Here is a 15,685-nt window from a genome sequence, read left to right on the forward strand (position 1 = left end):
CGTTCCGGCTGAGTATTCCATTCCGGTAACTTGAACCTCGAAAGTGTGGATGATTTCTCTGGCACATGTGGTAGTGTGAAAGTCGACCCACGTTCCCAGGGTGGAAGATCAAAGACGCTGCCTCGTGATGGGACTGATTAATGCCCCAACAGCCCTCGTAGTGGCCGCCGTCTCTTTCCTATTATACGCTATCTTTGGCCAGCCAAAGTTGAGGAGGAATGGCGTTCCTTTACGGTCAGTTCACCTATGTCCACTGTTGCTCGAAATCATTTACACCCCCATTTTGCTCGGATGTTGACTTTGGCCCAGACGACCTCCCAACACACTGCCACTTGCTGGCAATGGCATCATTTTCCTCAGAGACCGCCAGAAGCTGTTCGAATGGTTCACCAAGTGTGAACGACTCTACGGCTATGAAACGCTACAGATCTCCGTTCCCAGTCTGCCCCCTGGGGTTATCATCAGCGATCCCAAGAACCTAGAATACGTCTTCAAGAACGAGGGCATATTTGCCAAAGGCGAGTTCTTCAAAGGGAGATCTAGGGACTTGTTTGGTTGGTACCAGGACCAAATCTCGACCGTGAGGGTCACCTAGCTTACGGTCCGACAGGGAACGGCATCATCAACGTTGATGGCGAGTTGTGGAAGGTCCAGCGAAAGGCTGGCCTCAACTTTCTCAACACTGCAAACCTGAGAGTTTTGACGGACGTGGCGCTGCCGCCGTATCTTTCTCAGAGTGTTGCTTTCCTGGAGAGCCAGTCCGGCAATGACGTCGTGGACTTACAAGCTGTCTTTCACGAGATCACGACCCAGCTCATGGGGAAAATGGCTTACAATGTACGTTGTAATTCTACTCCAGTTTACCCTGACCTTGTCTTGCTCGTCAGTCCTGCGATCTCTTTTATCTGACGCACAGCATAGATGGAAATGCACGCAGAAGACACATTCGGCCTGGCTTTCGACCACGCATCTGGCGCAACTGCCGAACGGTTCCAAAATCCACTATGGCTGCTCACAGAAGTCTTCACTGGCGCCCGTCTGAGGAAATCCATCTCCATTGTCAAGTCCTTTGGGCAGAGCATAGTCTCCAGCGCGATGAGAGACAGACGAGAGTCCCTTAAACACGAGTCTCACGTTTCAAAAGACCCGGAAAGCGACAGGCTCGACGACATATCCGGCAGTCTGGTACAGTCGTTACTAGACTTCATTGGCGACGAGCAGCTCGTCGCCGATGCCGCGCTGAACTACCTCTCCGCAGGTAAAGATACCACGGCGCAGGCTCTTACGTGGACATTCTACCTGCTCATGCAACACCCCGAGGTCGTGGCCAAGATCCGCGAGGAAGTCGACCACATCAGGGAGGATAGCAAGGACGAGGACACCCTCGAGAAAGCCATTGCGGAACATGGTAACCCGAATACGATGCCGTACGTATTCTCCGTCTTCTACGAAGCGCTACGCATCTTCCCGCCGATTCCTTTCGAGATAAAGCAGGCCGTTCAGGCGACGACGCTACCAGACGACACCTTTTTGCCCCAGAATTCCGTCATTGTCTGGTGCACCTGGGCGATGAACCGCTCGCGCAGCACATGGGGTCCTGACGCGGACCACTTCCGGCCGGAGCGATGGCTGGTGGACGGGAAAGTTATCAACAAGAGCACCTCCGAGTTCCCAGTCTTTAACGGCGGTCCGAGGACGTGTTTGGGAAAGAAGATGGCTGAGATCATTGCCGTGCAAGTGATTGCGACTGTGGCTGGCCTATTTGATTGCGTGAGAGTCGATGACTCGACGAGGGTCAGCAAGAGTAGTCTTACGTTGCCGATGAAGGATGGTCTGCCCTGTATTGTACACCGTAGGCCTGATGTCTAAGTCTAATGATGAATCTGTCTTCCTCAAATGTACTATGCGATTCCCTTTGGTGATCATTCTCAAGTGCTGAAGGTAACCTGGCTTCTACAAATAGGATTTACGATGTTGCTCCCAACGGGCCACCAACAACGAAGAGGGACCAATCTCGCACATCCGCACAGCCAGGTCAAAAATGAGAATGCAGGAGATCGTTCTTAGGTACATAAGGGATCGAAAAGGCCAAAAAGCATAGACTAGCACCGAAAATCGCCAAAGAAATAGCACAACCTGGTTTCGATCCAGGGACCTCTGGGTTATGAGCCCAGCGCTCTACCCCTGAGCTATTGTGCTTTGATGTGGGGCTGATTGCTGACAATTCTGGCGCAGATCGGCCCCTATCAATGCTTTCTTCATCTGCACAGAGCAAGAGCTCAAGAATTTGGCGGGCCTTTCTCAAATCGCCAAAAGTTTCTTGAGCATTGAGTAAACTCAAGCCTCTGCGTCCACTTATGTGGAAGCCCGATATTATATTGGGGGCTCCGGGTCTGATCACTTGTTGAGCAATCCCAAGTCGGGGAAGTACACAACTGCGCTATTGTATCATCAAGTCCGCTCACTCACACAGACCATGTAGAGTTTTGGAAAGATATTAATTGAATGAAGGATCAAGAGCCTATTATGTGCTAGAATTTTGTTCATCATTTCTAGTTTTCTCTAGTCTTCTCATAATTACCTGAACCACCAATTCACAGAGGCATTCAACCTCCCATCATGATGCCCACTCTTTACACTATGCCACCAGCCCTTCGGAATGAAGAGAGCATTTCCCGGACTTAAGTGGGCCTCTGTAATATCCTCATGACTGTCCAATCCCCAAATAGCTGTGTTCATTGCCACCCTCTCGCGGCCCTCCATCATTTCCGTCGATCTGATGCGACTACTCCCCGACTGCTGAAGCTGGGTCTGTACCTGACGATACAGCCGATCGCCAGATGACGGCGGTAACAGGCGGACTGTTTTGCTGCCGACAAGCTGGCAAAACAGATTAGGATTCGGGTCGCGGTGTAACGGAGTATATGTCGGTTCCAACCCGAGCCATAAGCTCGAGTTGTAGACATCGCCTTTACCGGCTTCCAAGACTATACGTGGGATGGGTAGGTCTTCTTGGAGTTCTATAGGCAGATCTGGGAGTTGAGCCTGGGCTATGTAGAGCTGCTTGATCTTCTTCTCGTGCAGGCTGTTGAACTCTGCTGCCTTTAGGAGAAGTTGGAGGGGCGCAACGAAGGACGAGAACTTTGGCTCCGAGGCATTCGGGTTGGATGCTGCGTGAACGATGCCTGCTAGCACTGCGCCCATGGGATCCGGGTCAGACGCGAGCCATGCAAGAAACTGGGTTGTGGTGTTCACTACAACTCCAGATTCTTCGGTGGTCTGAGGGCTCATGAATTCGTATGGGAACATATGGTGAGCGAATCGGTCCAGGTAGGGAGTAAATTTGGTGACTGGTCCCTGATTAGGGGCTGGAGATTGGATGGCCTCGTCTTGCGCGAACCATTTTGAAGAAGCCGAGAAGGAGCTCTGATGACCGGGTTTGGAAGACTGTTGAAACAGAAGTGGCTTCCCTGGTGTGAATGACGATTTTCGGAAGTCATCAATGTCGACTGCGTCAAATGGTGACTTAATAGCTTCTGCCGAGTTCACCGTCGAAAACCCTCGATGAGTTTGGGGTGACCTGAGCGTGCGGCAACACCCCCGGACAAGATGCTTCATGTCTGAGAGTGAGATAGTAATCAAAGGCCAAAGTTCTTCAAAAAAAAAAAAAAAAAAAAAGACGAATTCTGTATAACAACACAAGTGGTCAGCAGGCTACCTACCTTGGGAAGGGCAGGAAGGAGCAAGTAATTTGACTTGACATCACGTGGCTACGTACCTATGGAAAAGACATCTCGGTGAACAGCAATGGAGCAAGCGAGAGGAAGCGCTCTCACCGAGAGGACCGGCGAAGGGAACAACAGCAGGCCCGCCCACCGAAGGACTAATCGAGCGCGCACAGACCAGCACAGTGATTGGACGTAATCTCAGCGGGCTGGGCTCTTCGTGAGGCACCGCAGTCCACAGCCCACCCACCACAACTACAGCTTTTGCTGAGAGGCTCCAAATACCGCTTCTCTTCCCTGCCGCCCAAAAAAGGACCGGGAAAGATTTCTCTGTATCGCAACTCAACTTTGCTAAGGGCACAGCATCCGACCGCTCGCGACATCATCCCTCGACTCTGCAACTTCCCCATCGCCGACGTCGTCCTTCGCGCTCGACATGCGCCGCACTTGACCCGTCACGCCCACCAACTACCCCGCCACCTTTGCGCCCCTGCTGGGAGACTATCGATATCCAAAGCAGCTGTTCGGAGACCATCGCCGTCCTCCATCCGACGACTGTATCGCGCGTGCTTGCCCGCGTCGCAACCCAACCCATTTTTAAACGACACCCCGTCAATACCATCACCTTGGATTACCTCGACGACATGTCCACCTCTTCGGGGGCCCCGGAGTCTTGGATTTCTTCCTTCTGCTCTCTACTCGGCCATGAATACTTCGCTGAGGTTTCTGAGGAGTTCATCGAGGATGACTTCAACCTCACTGGCCTGCAAAACCAGGTCGCGATGTACAAGGAGGCACTCGAGGTATGCAGGTTTTTTTTAACGCATGAATACTTTTTATTTTTATTTTTGCGATTGGGAGCTTGATCGACCTTTTCAGCCCCCGGGCTGCGCGATAGATGTCAATACTGACTTGACCTGCACAGATGATTCTTGACGTGGAGCCTGAAGAGGACGAGGACGAAGAAGAGGAGGAAGATGAAGACGAAGACGAGAACGATTCGGGAGATCAGGATCGACTCGGCCCCAGACACGACCGGAGACAACACAGCCGCATGGCTAGCGACCTTAGCGTTATCGAGTCGTCGTCCGAGATGCTTTACGGCTTGATCCATCAGCGATTCATCTGCTCGAGGGCGGGTATTCAACAGATGAGCGAGAAGTACGAGTTGGGCCATTTCGGCTGCTGCCCCCGCACCAACTGCGACCAAGCGAGAACACTCCCTGTCGGTCTCTCTGATATTCCCGGCGAAGACACTGTGAAGCTATTCTGCCCCTCCTGCCTCGACGTCTATGTCCCTCCCAACAGCCGTTTCCAAACGGTCGACGGTGCATTCTTCGGCCGTACCTTTGGTGCCCTCTTCCTCCTCACTTTCCCGGAATACGACCTCACTAAGCGTGGGGCTGAGGTTCTCAGCAGCGGCGGTGCACGCATCAACGATGATTCACTCGAGATGATCAACGGCATGTACGCTAAGAACATTGCACCAGGCTTGGGCGCTGGGCGTATATACGAACCCCGTATCTACGGTTTCCGCGTCTCCGAGATCGCAAAGTCGGGCCCTCGGATGCAGTGGTTGAGGGACAGGCCGGATGGCATGACTGAGCTGGACGAGGCGCGTCTGTATGCGGATGAGCACGATTCAGACGAGGACGACGAGAACATGAACGGCAACGGCCGGCCCACACCCCGTCGCCGTGCCCCTCCGGGTAACGCGCGTCTCCGTGCAGCGCAACGTCAGGCGCAGAACGGCAGTCCTATGGCCGTGGAGACGAATGGTGCAGAGTCGGAGCTTTAGGTGTTGGTTTGGAAAACGATTCGTACTTATGGGACCGGTAGTCCTCCGGGGTCGGGCGGCGGGTGTGGCGCCGCGCCGGGATGGAGGCAACAGGCCAGCGAAAGAAAGATGTCGGTGCAGATCGAGCGAGACGGTCAAAACGGCTGCCCTGCATAAGGTAGATGGCGTTTAGGAGGCACATCCTGATCTCCGTTGATGAAAGAGGTACGGCGTTGCTAAGGGAGATGCATTACTGAAGTAAAGAACTCATGCCGTTACACGAACTCGGGTTTCAATTCTTTTTTGCAGGCATTGGTGCCTGTTGTATAGGCTTAATGCGATGGCCATTGCATTTCTGGGCCTCGGGACACAGAATATAGACTGCATGCAATTCGACGGTCGAAAACAAGGACTCCTCACCCCGCCCTCGTCGCGATACAGGGAGACGATGCCTCTGGGAAACGGCTCAGCGTCATAACCCCTTGTAGGCAGCAAAGGCCCACGTGAAACCCGTCTCTTCCCCATTGGATACGCAACTCGACGTCCACGCTGCGTCTTCCACTGCCGTGCATCTGCTGGCTCGGATCTGACTGCTAGCAGCGTAGTACTGGGCTAACACTTTCGATTCCACCCCGCCCCCTCCTCTTACCACCTGCTCCTCTCCTCCCGGCCGCATGTATCTGGGATCGCCATCATGCTTAATGCCCCAGACGATCTTCCTAGACCCACAAACCCATGCGGGAAAGAGTCGATGAGAGGACTATACGATCCCGGGTGAATGCTAGACAAGTCTACAATTGAACTCCTGTCTATTTACCCTATGTCTGCTATTTACCCGGATGATGTCACCCTGTACCAACGATGCGGGGGACTGGTACTAGGCTTGTTCGTTGTTAGATCTCCCGAGCAAGTTTAATGTGATTGCCATGGCTCTCCAGTTCGCCTATAAGTCGCCCATGTAGTCTCGAAGATGCCTACCGAGTATCATGTTATAGGGAAGGGCAATTCATATGCATTATAGTAGACATGATGTTGTCACTTGTAATAGCAGCCGCGTGGCTGACCATTTCTTCAACGGCACTGGGATCCAACTCGACCTTCTACAACCCAATAATTCCAGGATTCCATCCAGACCCTAGTTGTATTTTCGTCCCTGAGTGGAATGATACCTTCTTCTGCGCATCATCCAGTTTCAATGCATTCCCCGGCATTCCCCTTCATGCTAGCAAGGACTTGCAGAATTGGAAACTAGTCGGTATGTTCTGATGAATTAAGAGAGTAAATTTTTCACTTACACAGTCTAGGGCATGTTTTGAATAGAAGAGAACAGCTTCCTCGAATTGCAGAGACAAATCGGTCCACGAGGCAAGTCTCCTGATGTCAAGAGGCGCAGCTTGGCTGACGGAATTAAGTGGCATCTGGGCGCCAACATTGCGCTACCATGATGATACTTTTTGGCTTGTGACGACTCTCGTAGACGATGACAGAGACGCGGCAGATGCTTCGAGATGGGACAACGTATGATCCGAATCCACGCTCTCCTTTTTGACGCTTTCTGACTCAACTCTTGGTTCAAGATCATCTTCAAGGCGCGAGATCCCTTTGATCCGGAATCGTGGACCGACGCGATTCATTTCGAGTTTGAAGGGTATGATACGGAGCCATTCTGGGACGATGATGGTAAGACGTATATCAATGGTGCTCACGCCTGGAAGATTGGGTAAGTGTTGTGGATATGAGAACCACTCTGGCGAGAAGCGGGAAGTCAAGAACGCTAAAACTATGAAAAAGGCCGTGGATTCAACAGGCGGAGGCCGACCTCAACACTGGAGAGGTCGGCGAATGGAGGACTATTTGGAATGGAACGGGCGGCTTGGTCAGTGAGAGGAATACTGAAGATTTCGGCAGGACTAACAGGGAGCTAGGCACCGGAGGGACCACACATATATCGTAATGACGGCTACTACTATCTACTGGCTGCCGAAGGTGAGTCCAAGAACAGCAAATATGTTCAGAGAGCTGATAGCAAATTGATAGGCGGCACTGGACTCGGTCACATGGTCACGATGGCCCGCTCAGAGAATGTTGGCGGCCCGTACCTGTCAAACCCGTTGAACCCTGCCCTTACCAACGCCAACACAACCAATTACTGTTAGTAAAGCGCCAAGAATGCTTTCTTTGCATGGTTACTGACCACTAGGCTAACGGAGATCAGTTCAAACTGTCGGACATGCCGACTTATTCCAAGATGCTTCTGGCAATTGGTGAGGAGCTCCACCGTTGTTGTCCTTCAAGTAGCTAATGAGAACCAGGTGGTGCGTCGCTTTATCCACGAGATCAGGACCAGAATGGCTCAACTTCCCAATGGGACGTGAGACAGTCATGACTTCGGCAACGTGGAGCGAAGGGGAATGGCCATACTTTACCCCTATCGAAGGGAAGATGAGTGGCTGGGAAATGCCGTTAGAGAATCTGGATATTGAGGGATCTGGGTACGGATTACATCTCTTGTCCTCCTCATGCAGCCTCTACTAACTGGCCTAGCCAACTGATCTCGCTGGGAGAAGTCGAAGGTGACGCTTTTGACTTCGCCCCCAATTCGGCCATTCCAGACCACCTCACGTATTGGCGGTTTCCAATCGAAAGCTCATACACAGTCTCGCCCCCTGAAAGGCCCAACAGCTTACGCCTAACGCCCTCCAAACTCAATCTTACCGCTCTCAACGGGAACTACGCGGGTCCAGAAGGGCAGACATTCATTGGTAGAAGACAGCAAGACACACTCTTTACCTACAGCGTCGAGCTGGACTTTCAACCCACAAAGGAAGAGGAAGAAGCTGGCGTTACGGTCTTTCTTACGCAAAACCATCACCTTAACTTAGGTGTTGTCTTGCTACCCGCGAGCGCGAGTACTCAAGCCTTCCCGGGCCAAAATCCAACGACGGGGGGAAGCCCGAGTGAACTCAAGCTTCATTTCCGGTTCCGAGGTATATCGTATGTTCCTGTCCCTGCGGATATTGTGGCACCCGTACCAGAGGATTGGGTCGGTAAGCCACTGAGCTTGGAGATCAAGGCGGTGAACATGACGCATTACTCGTTCTCTGCAGGGCCGGCTGGAGCAGCTTCCCAGGCCAAGACCATTGTCTATGCCTCCAACGATGCAGTGAGCTGGGGATTTACAGGTGAGCCTCTTGCTGTTGCTAGAGAAGAGCTTCTGCTGACCTTTCATAGGTGTCTTTCTTGGTGCCTACTCGACCAGCAATGGTGGTGCTGGAGATACGCCTGCTTATCTCTCGAACTGGAAGTACACTCCTCAGGGGCAGTTCAGAGATTAAGAACCACCACAAGCATATCATGTTATTTGGAAGTCATATGTGGTCTACGAGCAAGCTACGTGACGTTACTCTGCACTGACCTATTGATACACAAAGCCTTCCAAGCTCTCGTCCTCTCATGTGATCAAGGTCGTGTGTTAACATTCGCGTCTGCACACCGATCTCGTACATCGTATGCCTCACCCCTTAGTATCACAACGCAACAGGCAAGATGGCCGAGCGGTCTAAGGCGCTAGCTTCAGGTGCTAGTCAAGTAATTGGCGTGGGTTCGAATCCCACTCTTGTCATTAAGTTTTGCTGTTCACGATGGTATCGAGTTACTCAATCTCTTGGGGGATTGAGGAAGTGATACCCTACCTAGCCAGTCACGGATTATGTATATTTGGCTTGGGGAATCGTAGCCACGTCAGATTCGGAGGATGAGCTACTCCATTTTGCCATGTTCGCTGGCCTAGTTTGGGTGTACATGGTGATTGCGGGCATGTTGATTCCAGCATTGCAATGATCACAGTTATAAGACGAACCTATGGCATATTCAGGCAGGAAGCAGTGCTACGCCTACAGGTATCTAGACAAATTTCACAATTGCAAGACCGGTAGCAGCTTGCAGCTAGCTGACGGGAATCGTTGGCTCTGCTAATGTCTGCCAAGGTCGTCACCGAAGAACAGCAGCAGCACCAGATGCGTTGAGAACACCCAAATTCTCCTCTATTCGAGTTCACCGCACTAGTACTCCAGGATCACAATGCCGATTGAGATCGACGAACTGTCGATTCAGACGTCGGAGCCTCTTCCGCGCCCTTGAAGCGTCACACCATCTTGCTCGTCCAGTATCTCGGGACGAACTGGGGAACACATCACTACATAGCAGCACAGCGGTCACAGACGAGGAGCAATTTCAGAATTATTAAGCATTGATTCTACAGACGTGTACAGATTACAGTCCCTCCTAATCTAGCAGGTTTGTTGACCAATGTCAAGGTGCAAGAATCTAATTGTGTCCAGGTTAGCTAGTGCTCTAATGCTAACAAATGCTTGATAAAGTTTTGCTTCAAAGCTACATTCAGACTGTTGAGCTTGATATATTTGAATCAACATAGTATTTTCTGTTGGCCGTTCTTAATGGAAGAGTTGATCATCAACGTAGCAACCCGCAAAAGGGTCGAGTGTGTAGAAAAAAATGAGATCAAGAGCTTACCGAGCACTTCAGGTTCTGTGTGCAGATTGTGGTGAGTTAGAATCCGAGGTGAAGCAGTCGCATCGCGTGAAGGCAGAGCACGCAGGGTATATATAGCATGAGCGAGTTGCGTACTGAAGTACAGTTGACCGTTGAGATGCTCATAAAAGGTCGATACTCGTTCGGGTTGGATCGTCCTTGATATCGGAGTGAAGAAGAGCTTGATTCTTGGAGGAAACGGAAAAGATTTTTTTGTAGTCGATCTCGGCGGCGCACGGCCCATGCGGAACAGGCTCGCTTACTTCAGATGATGGAAACAAGTTGAGCCTTAGGCAATAGGCGGCTCCCCGTCCCCACCAAGGAACGTTTATCTGCATCTATCCCTCGAATTAAGAATCACCCCGCCATTTATGACAGTAGCTGCCATTTAATACTTGCACAATCGCATTCTAACACTTGAAGGGGTTGCCCAGTAGGTCACAGATGTCAGAACCCCCCGCCGCCATCAATATTGGAGACCAGGCCCAAAGACCCGGCCAGGTACTGCCCTATGCCTGAAATCTGGAAGTTGCCCGACAGGTGACGTTAGGTACCTGGCCGCAGTGACGCAGTGCCCAAGGTACCTTAGCCTTCCGTTGCGTGTGCGCTGTGCGCCGCGCCCCTGCCATTCGATTCTATTGTATTAGTCCCCCGCCCCTCTTTACCCATCACCCCTCCTTCGTTGCTCAGCCTGGCGACCGGCGAAAGCTCTCCTCCGACAAAAGTCTCGATCGCTTCAAAGTCCACCGTAAACAAACCGACCCCTCCCTCCGACTCGAAACCTCATCGTCTTCAACACAGCTACCCCTTTCAAATCAGACAAGATGGCGACCAGTAAGTCAATAATGCACTCAACCGTCCCCATCGCTGCCCCAGCTATTGTACTTGCGCGCGCGCTCGCTCTGCGTGTTGCCCCGCATGTCTATGATATTGCCGTGTTTTTTTCGCTCTTCATCGAACCAAGTAAATGGGTAGATAGCTGACCGATTCTCCTTCGCAGACTTCGAGGAAATCGCAAGTGAGTGCTTTCCATACCCGAAAGCCGAACAAGCCTGCATTGCGATGCCGCTGCTTGCCCTTCGACACTGAGCATACTGACGGCCTCCACAACGCAAACAGAGCAGTTCATCGAGTTCTACTACAACCAGTTCGACACGGACCGCAAGCAACTTGCCAGCCTCTACGTGAGAACCATACTGCCACATGAATCGTCTAGGCCCTCGCTAACATCGACAACAGCGTGAGCAGTCTATGCTGACTTTCGAGTCTGCTTCTTCCCTTGGTGTCAACTCCATCGTCGAGAAGCTCTCCGTGCGTATTCCCCGAAGAGACTGCGCAACTGCAATGCGCCGCCTGTAGTCGAGTTACTAACCCCTGCGCCACAGTCCCTGCCCTTCGAGAAGGTGAAGCACCAGGTCACCACCCTCGACTCCCAGCCCACCACAGAGGGCGGCATTATCATCCTCGTCACTGGCCAGCTTTTGGTATGTATACAATATGCCTTGTGGCTGTTCCGCCGTTGCAAGTCTTGTCTAACCAAGAAAAACAGGTCGATGAGGAGCAGCGCCCCATGAGCTACACCCAGGCTTTCCAGCTTCTGCGTGATCCCTCTGGCAGCTACTTCGTCTTCAACGACATTTTCAAGCTGGTCTACGCTGCATAAATTCTCCACGCACTTCAGGAGAGTACGATTTGATGAGGCCCAATATCTGACTTCGAGGGACCGGGGCATGGCTGAGGGCAGGATAAAAGAATCTCTGTCTCCTTCGATTTCTCACTCCCTTTAATCTACGCCGGGTTGAGGCGAGCACGTTGGCAAGGATACCATTTCACGTTTCAAGGAATCCAAAGACGGCTCTGTCCACACATGGCTCCTTAGAGAAATGGGAAAATACCCCTATTATTATCACATGAACTCAAAAAACCTATGACGCCCCTTGATATCTTTGCATGACTTTGTGGCCTTGATTTTGCCTGTCATTCCGTTTCCTGCGCCTCGCATAACTTTCAGTACAAGAATGAGAACCCAAAGGAGAAAATCAAACATCGCCCCCTCACTGTCAAACTTGAGACAAGTGGTCACCGTATCTAGACGGAGCCCATTGGTGTTACATCATCATCGCATTGCCGTCCTTCCCACCTTCAACGAACTTGCATGTGGGCGTCTCCGCTGTCACGAAACACGAGCTGGGCATGTTGACCGCGGACGATCTCCTCTTCCCCACCTCCGTTCTTGATAATGCCGTTACGAGTGGCACCGGGGCCCATGGTTCCGAAGCCAAGGTCGCGGATACGGCCACTGGCAATGTCAAAGATACAGCCGTGGACAGTCATGCCGCGCTCTTTGATAGCCTCCTGGACGGTGAAGTTGGCCATGAGCACGTTGACGCCGGTCTCGACATTCATCTCAGCGATGCGGACCGCCTTGTGGTCCTCGTTCTTGATGGCGTCCAACTCCTTTGCGTTTTGGGCGCGGACTGTCTTCAAGGGAGTGAGCCAGGTATCGAGGACGCCTCCGACGCGGGAGTCGCCCAGCGCCGCTTTGGCGCCGCCGCAGGCCGAGTGGCCGCAGAGCACGACGTGCTTGACCTTGAGGTGGGCGACGGCGTACTCTATGACGGCGGATGTGTTGATGTCTGTCGGGGCCACGATGTTGGCGATGTTGCGGTGGACAAAGACGTCACCGGGTTGAAGGCCCAGGATTGTTGTCTCGGGGACACGAGAATCAGAGCATCCTAGCCACACTATTTTTTGTACGGCGATACGTTAGCCATCGGAGTAAAGGAAGAGAGCATCGATGCTAGCATTCGCAGATGATGAACTTACAGATTGAAGGTGACTGTCCTGAGGCAAGGTTCTTGAAGAAGGCAGGGTTCTGGTGTGATTTGTATCCAGCCCAAGCTTGGTTGGAGCTCAAGGCGTAGAGGAATTTGTTCTCTTTATCCATGACGATGGAACGTCAGCATGTTTGTCTTGAAAGAGGACTCTGTTGCCCAAGGGAGATGGTCGGGTACTTACGGTCATGGAAAGCCATTGTGATCGAATGTACACTTGACGCAGCCAGACTCAAATGTAAGAGCAACGCTGCGGGGGGTATCTAGGAGAATTCGACTACGACTCGATCGATAGTCGGCAAGGACGCAATAGCTGATTCTAGTGTGCAAGGAGGAAAACGGTACGTGTTGCTCCTGTGTCCGGATGCTGTGTGTACGCAACCTGGCTGAGACCTGCCCAGCTGTAGCTTTTCAAACCCGAAAAAGAGTAGTGATATATGAGACCCTTGACTGACGCTCGTTCCTGCTGCGAGGTAGACAAGCCGGGCCGGTTCACTGCTGGGAAAGGAAAGCTGATTTCTGACTGTATACAACGCACGGCAGACGTCAAAGTTGTCGGACGTCCTTGGCTACGAAGGTACGATGCCGGTGTCGACGTAGGTGGGAACACAAGGCCGCAGGATCGAATGTAGAATGCCTGACTTCCTGTCCGGCCGATGGTATGCGAGTTGGAGCTGGTTGGTAGGGACTTTGGGAGTCTGAGATTTGAAGATGGTGGTGGTGGTGGCCAACGCCGAATGCCGTAGTGTAACCTGGGGTTTTCTTGCGGACTGGTCGTGCCACTTGAGTATAAGCAAGATGTATTGAGCTAGTGATGCGTGACGAGAATCGACATATGCAAAGAGATTCCGAGCCTCCAGCGAAGGAAGCAAGGATAGGAAACAGAGAGAGAGACTGAGAGAGGGGAAAGGAGGATGATCCAATGAGCTGAGTGAAGGAGAGTGAGAGTGTATGTGAGAGAGAGTGTGTGTGGTATGTGAAGGGCGAACCAACCTTGTCCGAGAGACTTGCGTTGAGATGAGCCAGAGACTTGTGGTTGAGTTGGAGGGGGAGCGCCGAGGGAGTGGTTGATCCAATGAGAGATGGTGTTGTTGAGACAATGTAAATGAGCTTCAAAGATCAAGCTGAGCTGAGAGAGAGAAAGGTAGTATCAGACAAACGTAGTGTAGTGGGCAAGCAGAATAGACTCGAGATCCTGCAGTAGGCTACATGCAGATATCATAAGATGTCATGCCATGAGCACGCGGGTGGGGGGGGGGGCGAGACATGGAGGATAATATAAGTAGTATGGCGATGCATACTTGGGGGCCCTACATGGAGCGAGCTGATGCATGAGACGAGAGCAGACAGACAGACAGACAGACAGACAGACAGACAGACAGACAGACGGAACACAACCGGGTACCACCCGCAATCCTCTTGGCCGGGACCATGACCGTGACCAAATTTGGTTGAGAACTCTCCGCACTTGGAGACAGAGCCAAGACTTTTCAGACGAGTCGCCCCCAAAGGATTAACGGTGCCACACCCCGGGTCATCCCCAGGGACGAGCACACGGCAGAAGGACAGAAATAGGGTGGATGGGGGAGGGAACTTGGGAGGAGGGGGAGAGACGGGAGAGAAAGACGGAGGGAAAACTTGGGAAAGAAAGACGCCATACCCCGGTCACAGTCTCTGCGATGCACACTATTTCGGGGTTGTGACCTGTGACTTGGGACGTTTGCGCTATGCCTCCGGCTAATCCACCACCCTGGGGCGGTGCGGTGTCCGCATGGCAATGGAAAGCTTGGCCATTGTTCACGGCATATGTCCTTGGCTATTATTTCGTCTCTGATGGACTGGTTTGTGTAGAACATAAATGGGGGTGAAATCCAATCAATTGAAAACACAGGCGAGGCCGTAGTGTGAATTATTCTTGTCTCCGGCCACCGGGTGGGGGCTGAAGGACCGTCTCCGTGCGATGGGACGGCCACCTCCGTCAGTCGGGCACTTATCTCCGTCCCCAGCCCACTATGCTCATGGAGAGTCTTACCGAGCCGCTGACAAGTTGAACTGACTGTTTGACAGACAAGGGCAGTGCCCATATTGAACTTTCCGTGTCTAATGCGGCCGTGGAGTAGTGATCCATGCTCTCTTCTCTGTCTTTGGGCTACCTGCTGGGTAGAGAAGCCATGGGAAAACAGTTGAACCAAGGGCGACTCCCGGCTGTGAAACAGTGCTTGTCAGTGTCATCCCTCACAACACTGCCGTAAAGGCAAGGCATCCTGCGTAATCCCATTCCTTCCCTTATTGATCTCCATGGTGTGAACGACGGTGATCTGACAGATTGGGTTCATGTCGCCATCTCATAATGCAGACTACGATGTTTGCCAATCAGAAGGAGTTTCGAGACTCGGGAATTGTTGACCAGTGTCCATCAATCCCCCAGGAAACTCGTCGTTGACAGGTAAGAACCAGTGAGAAAGAGAAAGGCAAACCAAGATTTCCGAAAGAGGAGAACAGCGTTTGGTGGTTGCTTACTAAACCCAAAGCAGTTAGCCAGCCAATGTAAGCTCTCAAATGAATGATTGCGTGGCAAGCGTGATAGTTGCCGGGCGGGCACTCCCCTCATGTTTCCCGCACCTTTTTCAAAAAGGTATGCTCACCTCTTTACACCCCACACAGGTTATAAATCGCCGGGGAAATGGCCCGGTTCGTATGAAGTGAACAAGCAACATGACCAACGCAGAGTTGTAATAGGCCGAGCACGTCCAAAGCTCGGGTCGCGGTCGCATTCGTGCTCTTTGGATGGACATGGA

At 52.1% G+C, this 15,685-nt stretch overlaps 7 protein-coding genes and 2 non-coding genes across 9 annotated transcripts; 5 read left to right on the forward strand and 4 right to left on the reverse strand.

Annotated features, from left to right (window-relative positions):
• Positions 1-127: 127 nt before the first annotated feature.
• Positions 128-1,869, forward strand: BDP81DRAFT_312673 (cytochrome P450; the record flags this gene model as incomplete). The annotated part of the gene is made up of 4 exons (XM_060583829.1): positions 128-234; positions 310-554; positions 611-837; positions 922-1,869. 4 exons carry the CDS (start codon positions 128-130, stop codon positions 1,867-1,869), a joined length of 1,527 nt encoding a protein of 508 aa, XP_060448707.1.
• Positions 1,870-2,127: 258 nt separating this feature from the next.
• Positions 2,128-2,199, reverse strand: BDP81DRAFT_t97. Its single transcript has one exon. It is a non-coding gene; the product is annotated as a tRNA-Met (tRNA).
• A 305-nt stretch (positions 2,200-2,504) lies between these two features.
• Positions 2,505-3,678, reverse strand: BDP81DRAFT_419355 (JmjC domain-containing protein). The gene has a single exon (XM_060589765.1). The coding sequence runs from the start codon at positions 3,616-3,618 to the stop codon at positions 2,578-2,580; it is 1,041 nt and encodes a 346-aa protein (XP_060448708.1). The 5' UTR covers positions 3,619-3,678; the 3' UTR covers positions 2,505-2,577.
• Positions 3,679-4,369: 691 nt separating this feature from the next.
• BDP81DRAFT_458333 (casein kinase II regulatory subunit) lies at positions 4,370-5,523 on the forward strand (the record flags this gene model as incomplete). Its single annotated transcript, XM_060593401.1, has 2 exons — positions 4,370-4,528; positions 4,651-5,523. 2 exons carry the CDS (start codon positions 4,370-4,372, stop codon positions 5,521-5,523), a joined length of 1,032 nt encoding a protein of 343 aa, XP_060448709.1.
• Positions 5,524-6,487: 964 nt separating this feature from the next.
• Positions 6,488-8,908, forward strand: BDP81DRAFT_342031 (glycosyl hydrolase). The gene is made up of 11 exons (XM_060586038.1): positions 6,488-6,757; positions 6,807-6,858; positions 6,888-7,020; positions 7,080-7,222; positions 7,294-7,378; positions 7,428-7,488; positions 7,540-7,653; positions 7,718-7,766; positions 7,815-7,994; positions 8,047-8,684; positions 8,734-8,908. Exons 1-11 carry the CDS (start codon positions 6,529-6,531, stop codon positions 8,835-8,837), a joined length of 1,788 nt encoding a protein of 595 aa, XP_060448710.1. The 5' UTR covers positions 6,488-6,528; the 3' UTR covers positions 8,838-8,908.
• A 134-nt stretch (positions 8,909-9,042) lies between these two features.
• BDP81DRAFT_t89 lies at positions 9,043-9,124 on the forward strand. Its single transcript has one exon. It is a non-coding gene; the product is annotated as a tRNA-Leu (tRNA).
• A 1,609-nt stretch (positions 9,125-10,733) lies between these two features.
• On the forward strand, positions 10,734-12,016 carry BDP81DRAFT_158471 (nuclear transport factor 2). The gene is made up of 6 exons (XM_060581986.1): positions 10,734-10,887; positions 11,054-11,071; positions 11,173-11,237; positions 11,293-11,364; positions 11,439-11,537; positions 11,603-12,016. Exons 1-6 carry the CDS (start codon positions 10,878-10,880, stop codon positions 11,714-11,716), a joined length of 378 nt encoding a protein of 125 aa, XP_060448711.1. The 5' UTR covers positions 10,734-10,877; the 3' UTR covers positions 11,717-12,016.
• On the reverse strand, positions 11,856-13,205 carry BDP81DRAFT_158508 (carbonic anhydrase). The gene is made up of 3 exons (XM_060581987.1): positions 13,072-13,205; positions 12,880-12,990; positions 11,856-12,797 (listed from the first exon to the last, which is right to left on the reverse strand). Exons 1-3 carry the CDS (start codon positions 13,085-13,087, stop codon positions 12,196-12,198), a joined length of 729 nt encoding a protein of 242 aa, XP_060448712.1. The 5' UTR covers positions 13,088-13,205; the 3' UTR covers positions 11,856-12,195.
• A 1,028-nt stretch (positions 13,206-14,233) lies between these two features.
• Positions 14,234-15,341, reverse strand: BDP81DRAFT_419365 (uncharacterized protein). The gene has a single exon (XM_060589766.1). The coding sequence runs from the start codon at positions 14,969-14,971 to the stop codon at positions 14,378-14,380; it is 594 nt and encodes a 197-aa protein (XP_060448713.1). The 5' UTR covers positions 14,972-15,341; the 3' UTR covers positions 14,234-14,377.
• Between the last annotated feature and the right edge of the window lie 344 nt (positions 15,342-15,685).

This window comes from Colletotrichum phormii (genome assembly GCF_030913505.1).
Source record: "Colletotrichum phormii strain CBS 102054 chromosome Unknown BDP81scaffold_4, whole genome shotgun sequence".
In the NCBI taxonomy this organism is placed as follows: Eukaryota; Fungi; Ascomycota; class Sordariomycetes; order Glomerellales; family Glomerellaceae; genus Colletotrichum; species Colletotrichum phormii.

What these genes read in the sequence shown, in the direction of transcription:
- BDP81DRAFT_419355 (XM_060589765.1), bottom strand. Translation starts at nt 3,618, where the DNA reads ATGAAGCATCTTGTCCGGGGGTGTTGCCGCACGCTCAGGTCACCCCAA.
- BDP81DRAFT_342031 (XM_060586038.1), top strand. Translation starts at nt 6,529, where the DNA reads ATGATGTTGTCACTTGTAATAGCAGCCGCGTGGCTGACCATTTCTTCA. An exon ending in CAAGATGCTTCTGGCAATTG is followed by an intron (nt 7,767 to 7,814) that starts GTGAGGAGCTCC and finishes AATGAGAACCAG; the next exon opens with GTGGTGCGTCGCTTTATCCA. An exon ending in AGTGAGCTGGGGATTTACAG is followed by an intron (nt 8,685 to 8,733) that starts GTGAGCCTCTTG and finishes GACCTTTCATAG; the next exon opens with GTGTCTTTCTTGGTGCCTAC.
- BDP81DRAFT_158471 (XM_060581986.1), top strand. An exon ending in AGCAACTTGCCAGCCTCTAC is followed by an intron (nt 11,238 to 11,292) that starts GTGAGAACCATA and finishes CATCGACAACAG; the next exon opens with CGTGAGCAGTCTATGCTGAC. An exon ending in CCATCGTCGAGAAGCTCTCC is followed by an intron (nt 11,365 to 11,438) that starts GTGCGTATTCCC and finishes CCTGCGCCACAG; the next exon opens with TCCCTGCCCTTCGAGAAGGT.
- BDP81DRAFT_158508 (XM_060581987.1), bottom strand. An exon ending in AGGACAGTCACCTTCAATCT is followed by an intron (nt 12,798 to 12,879) that starts GTAAGTTCATCA and finishes TACAAAAAATAG; the next exon opens with TGTGGCTAGGATGCTCTGAT.
- BDP81DRAFT_419365 (XM_060589766.1), bottom strand. Translation starts at nt 14,971, where the DNA reads ATGGGCACTGCCCTTGTCTGTCAAACAGTCAGTTCAACTTGTCAGCGG.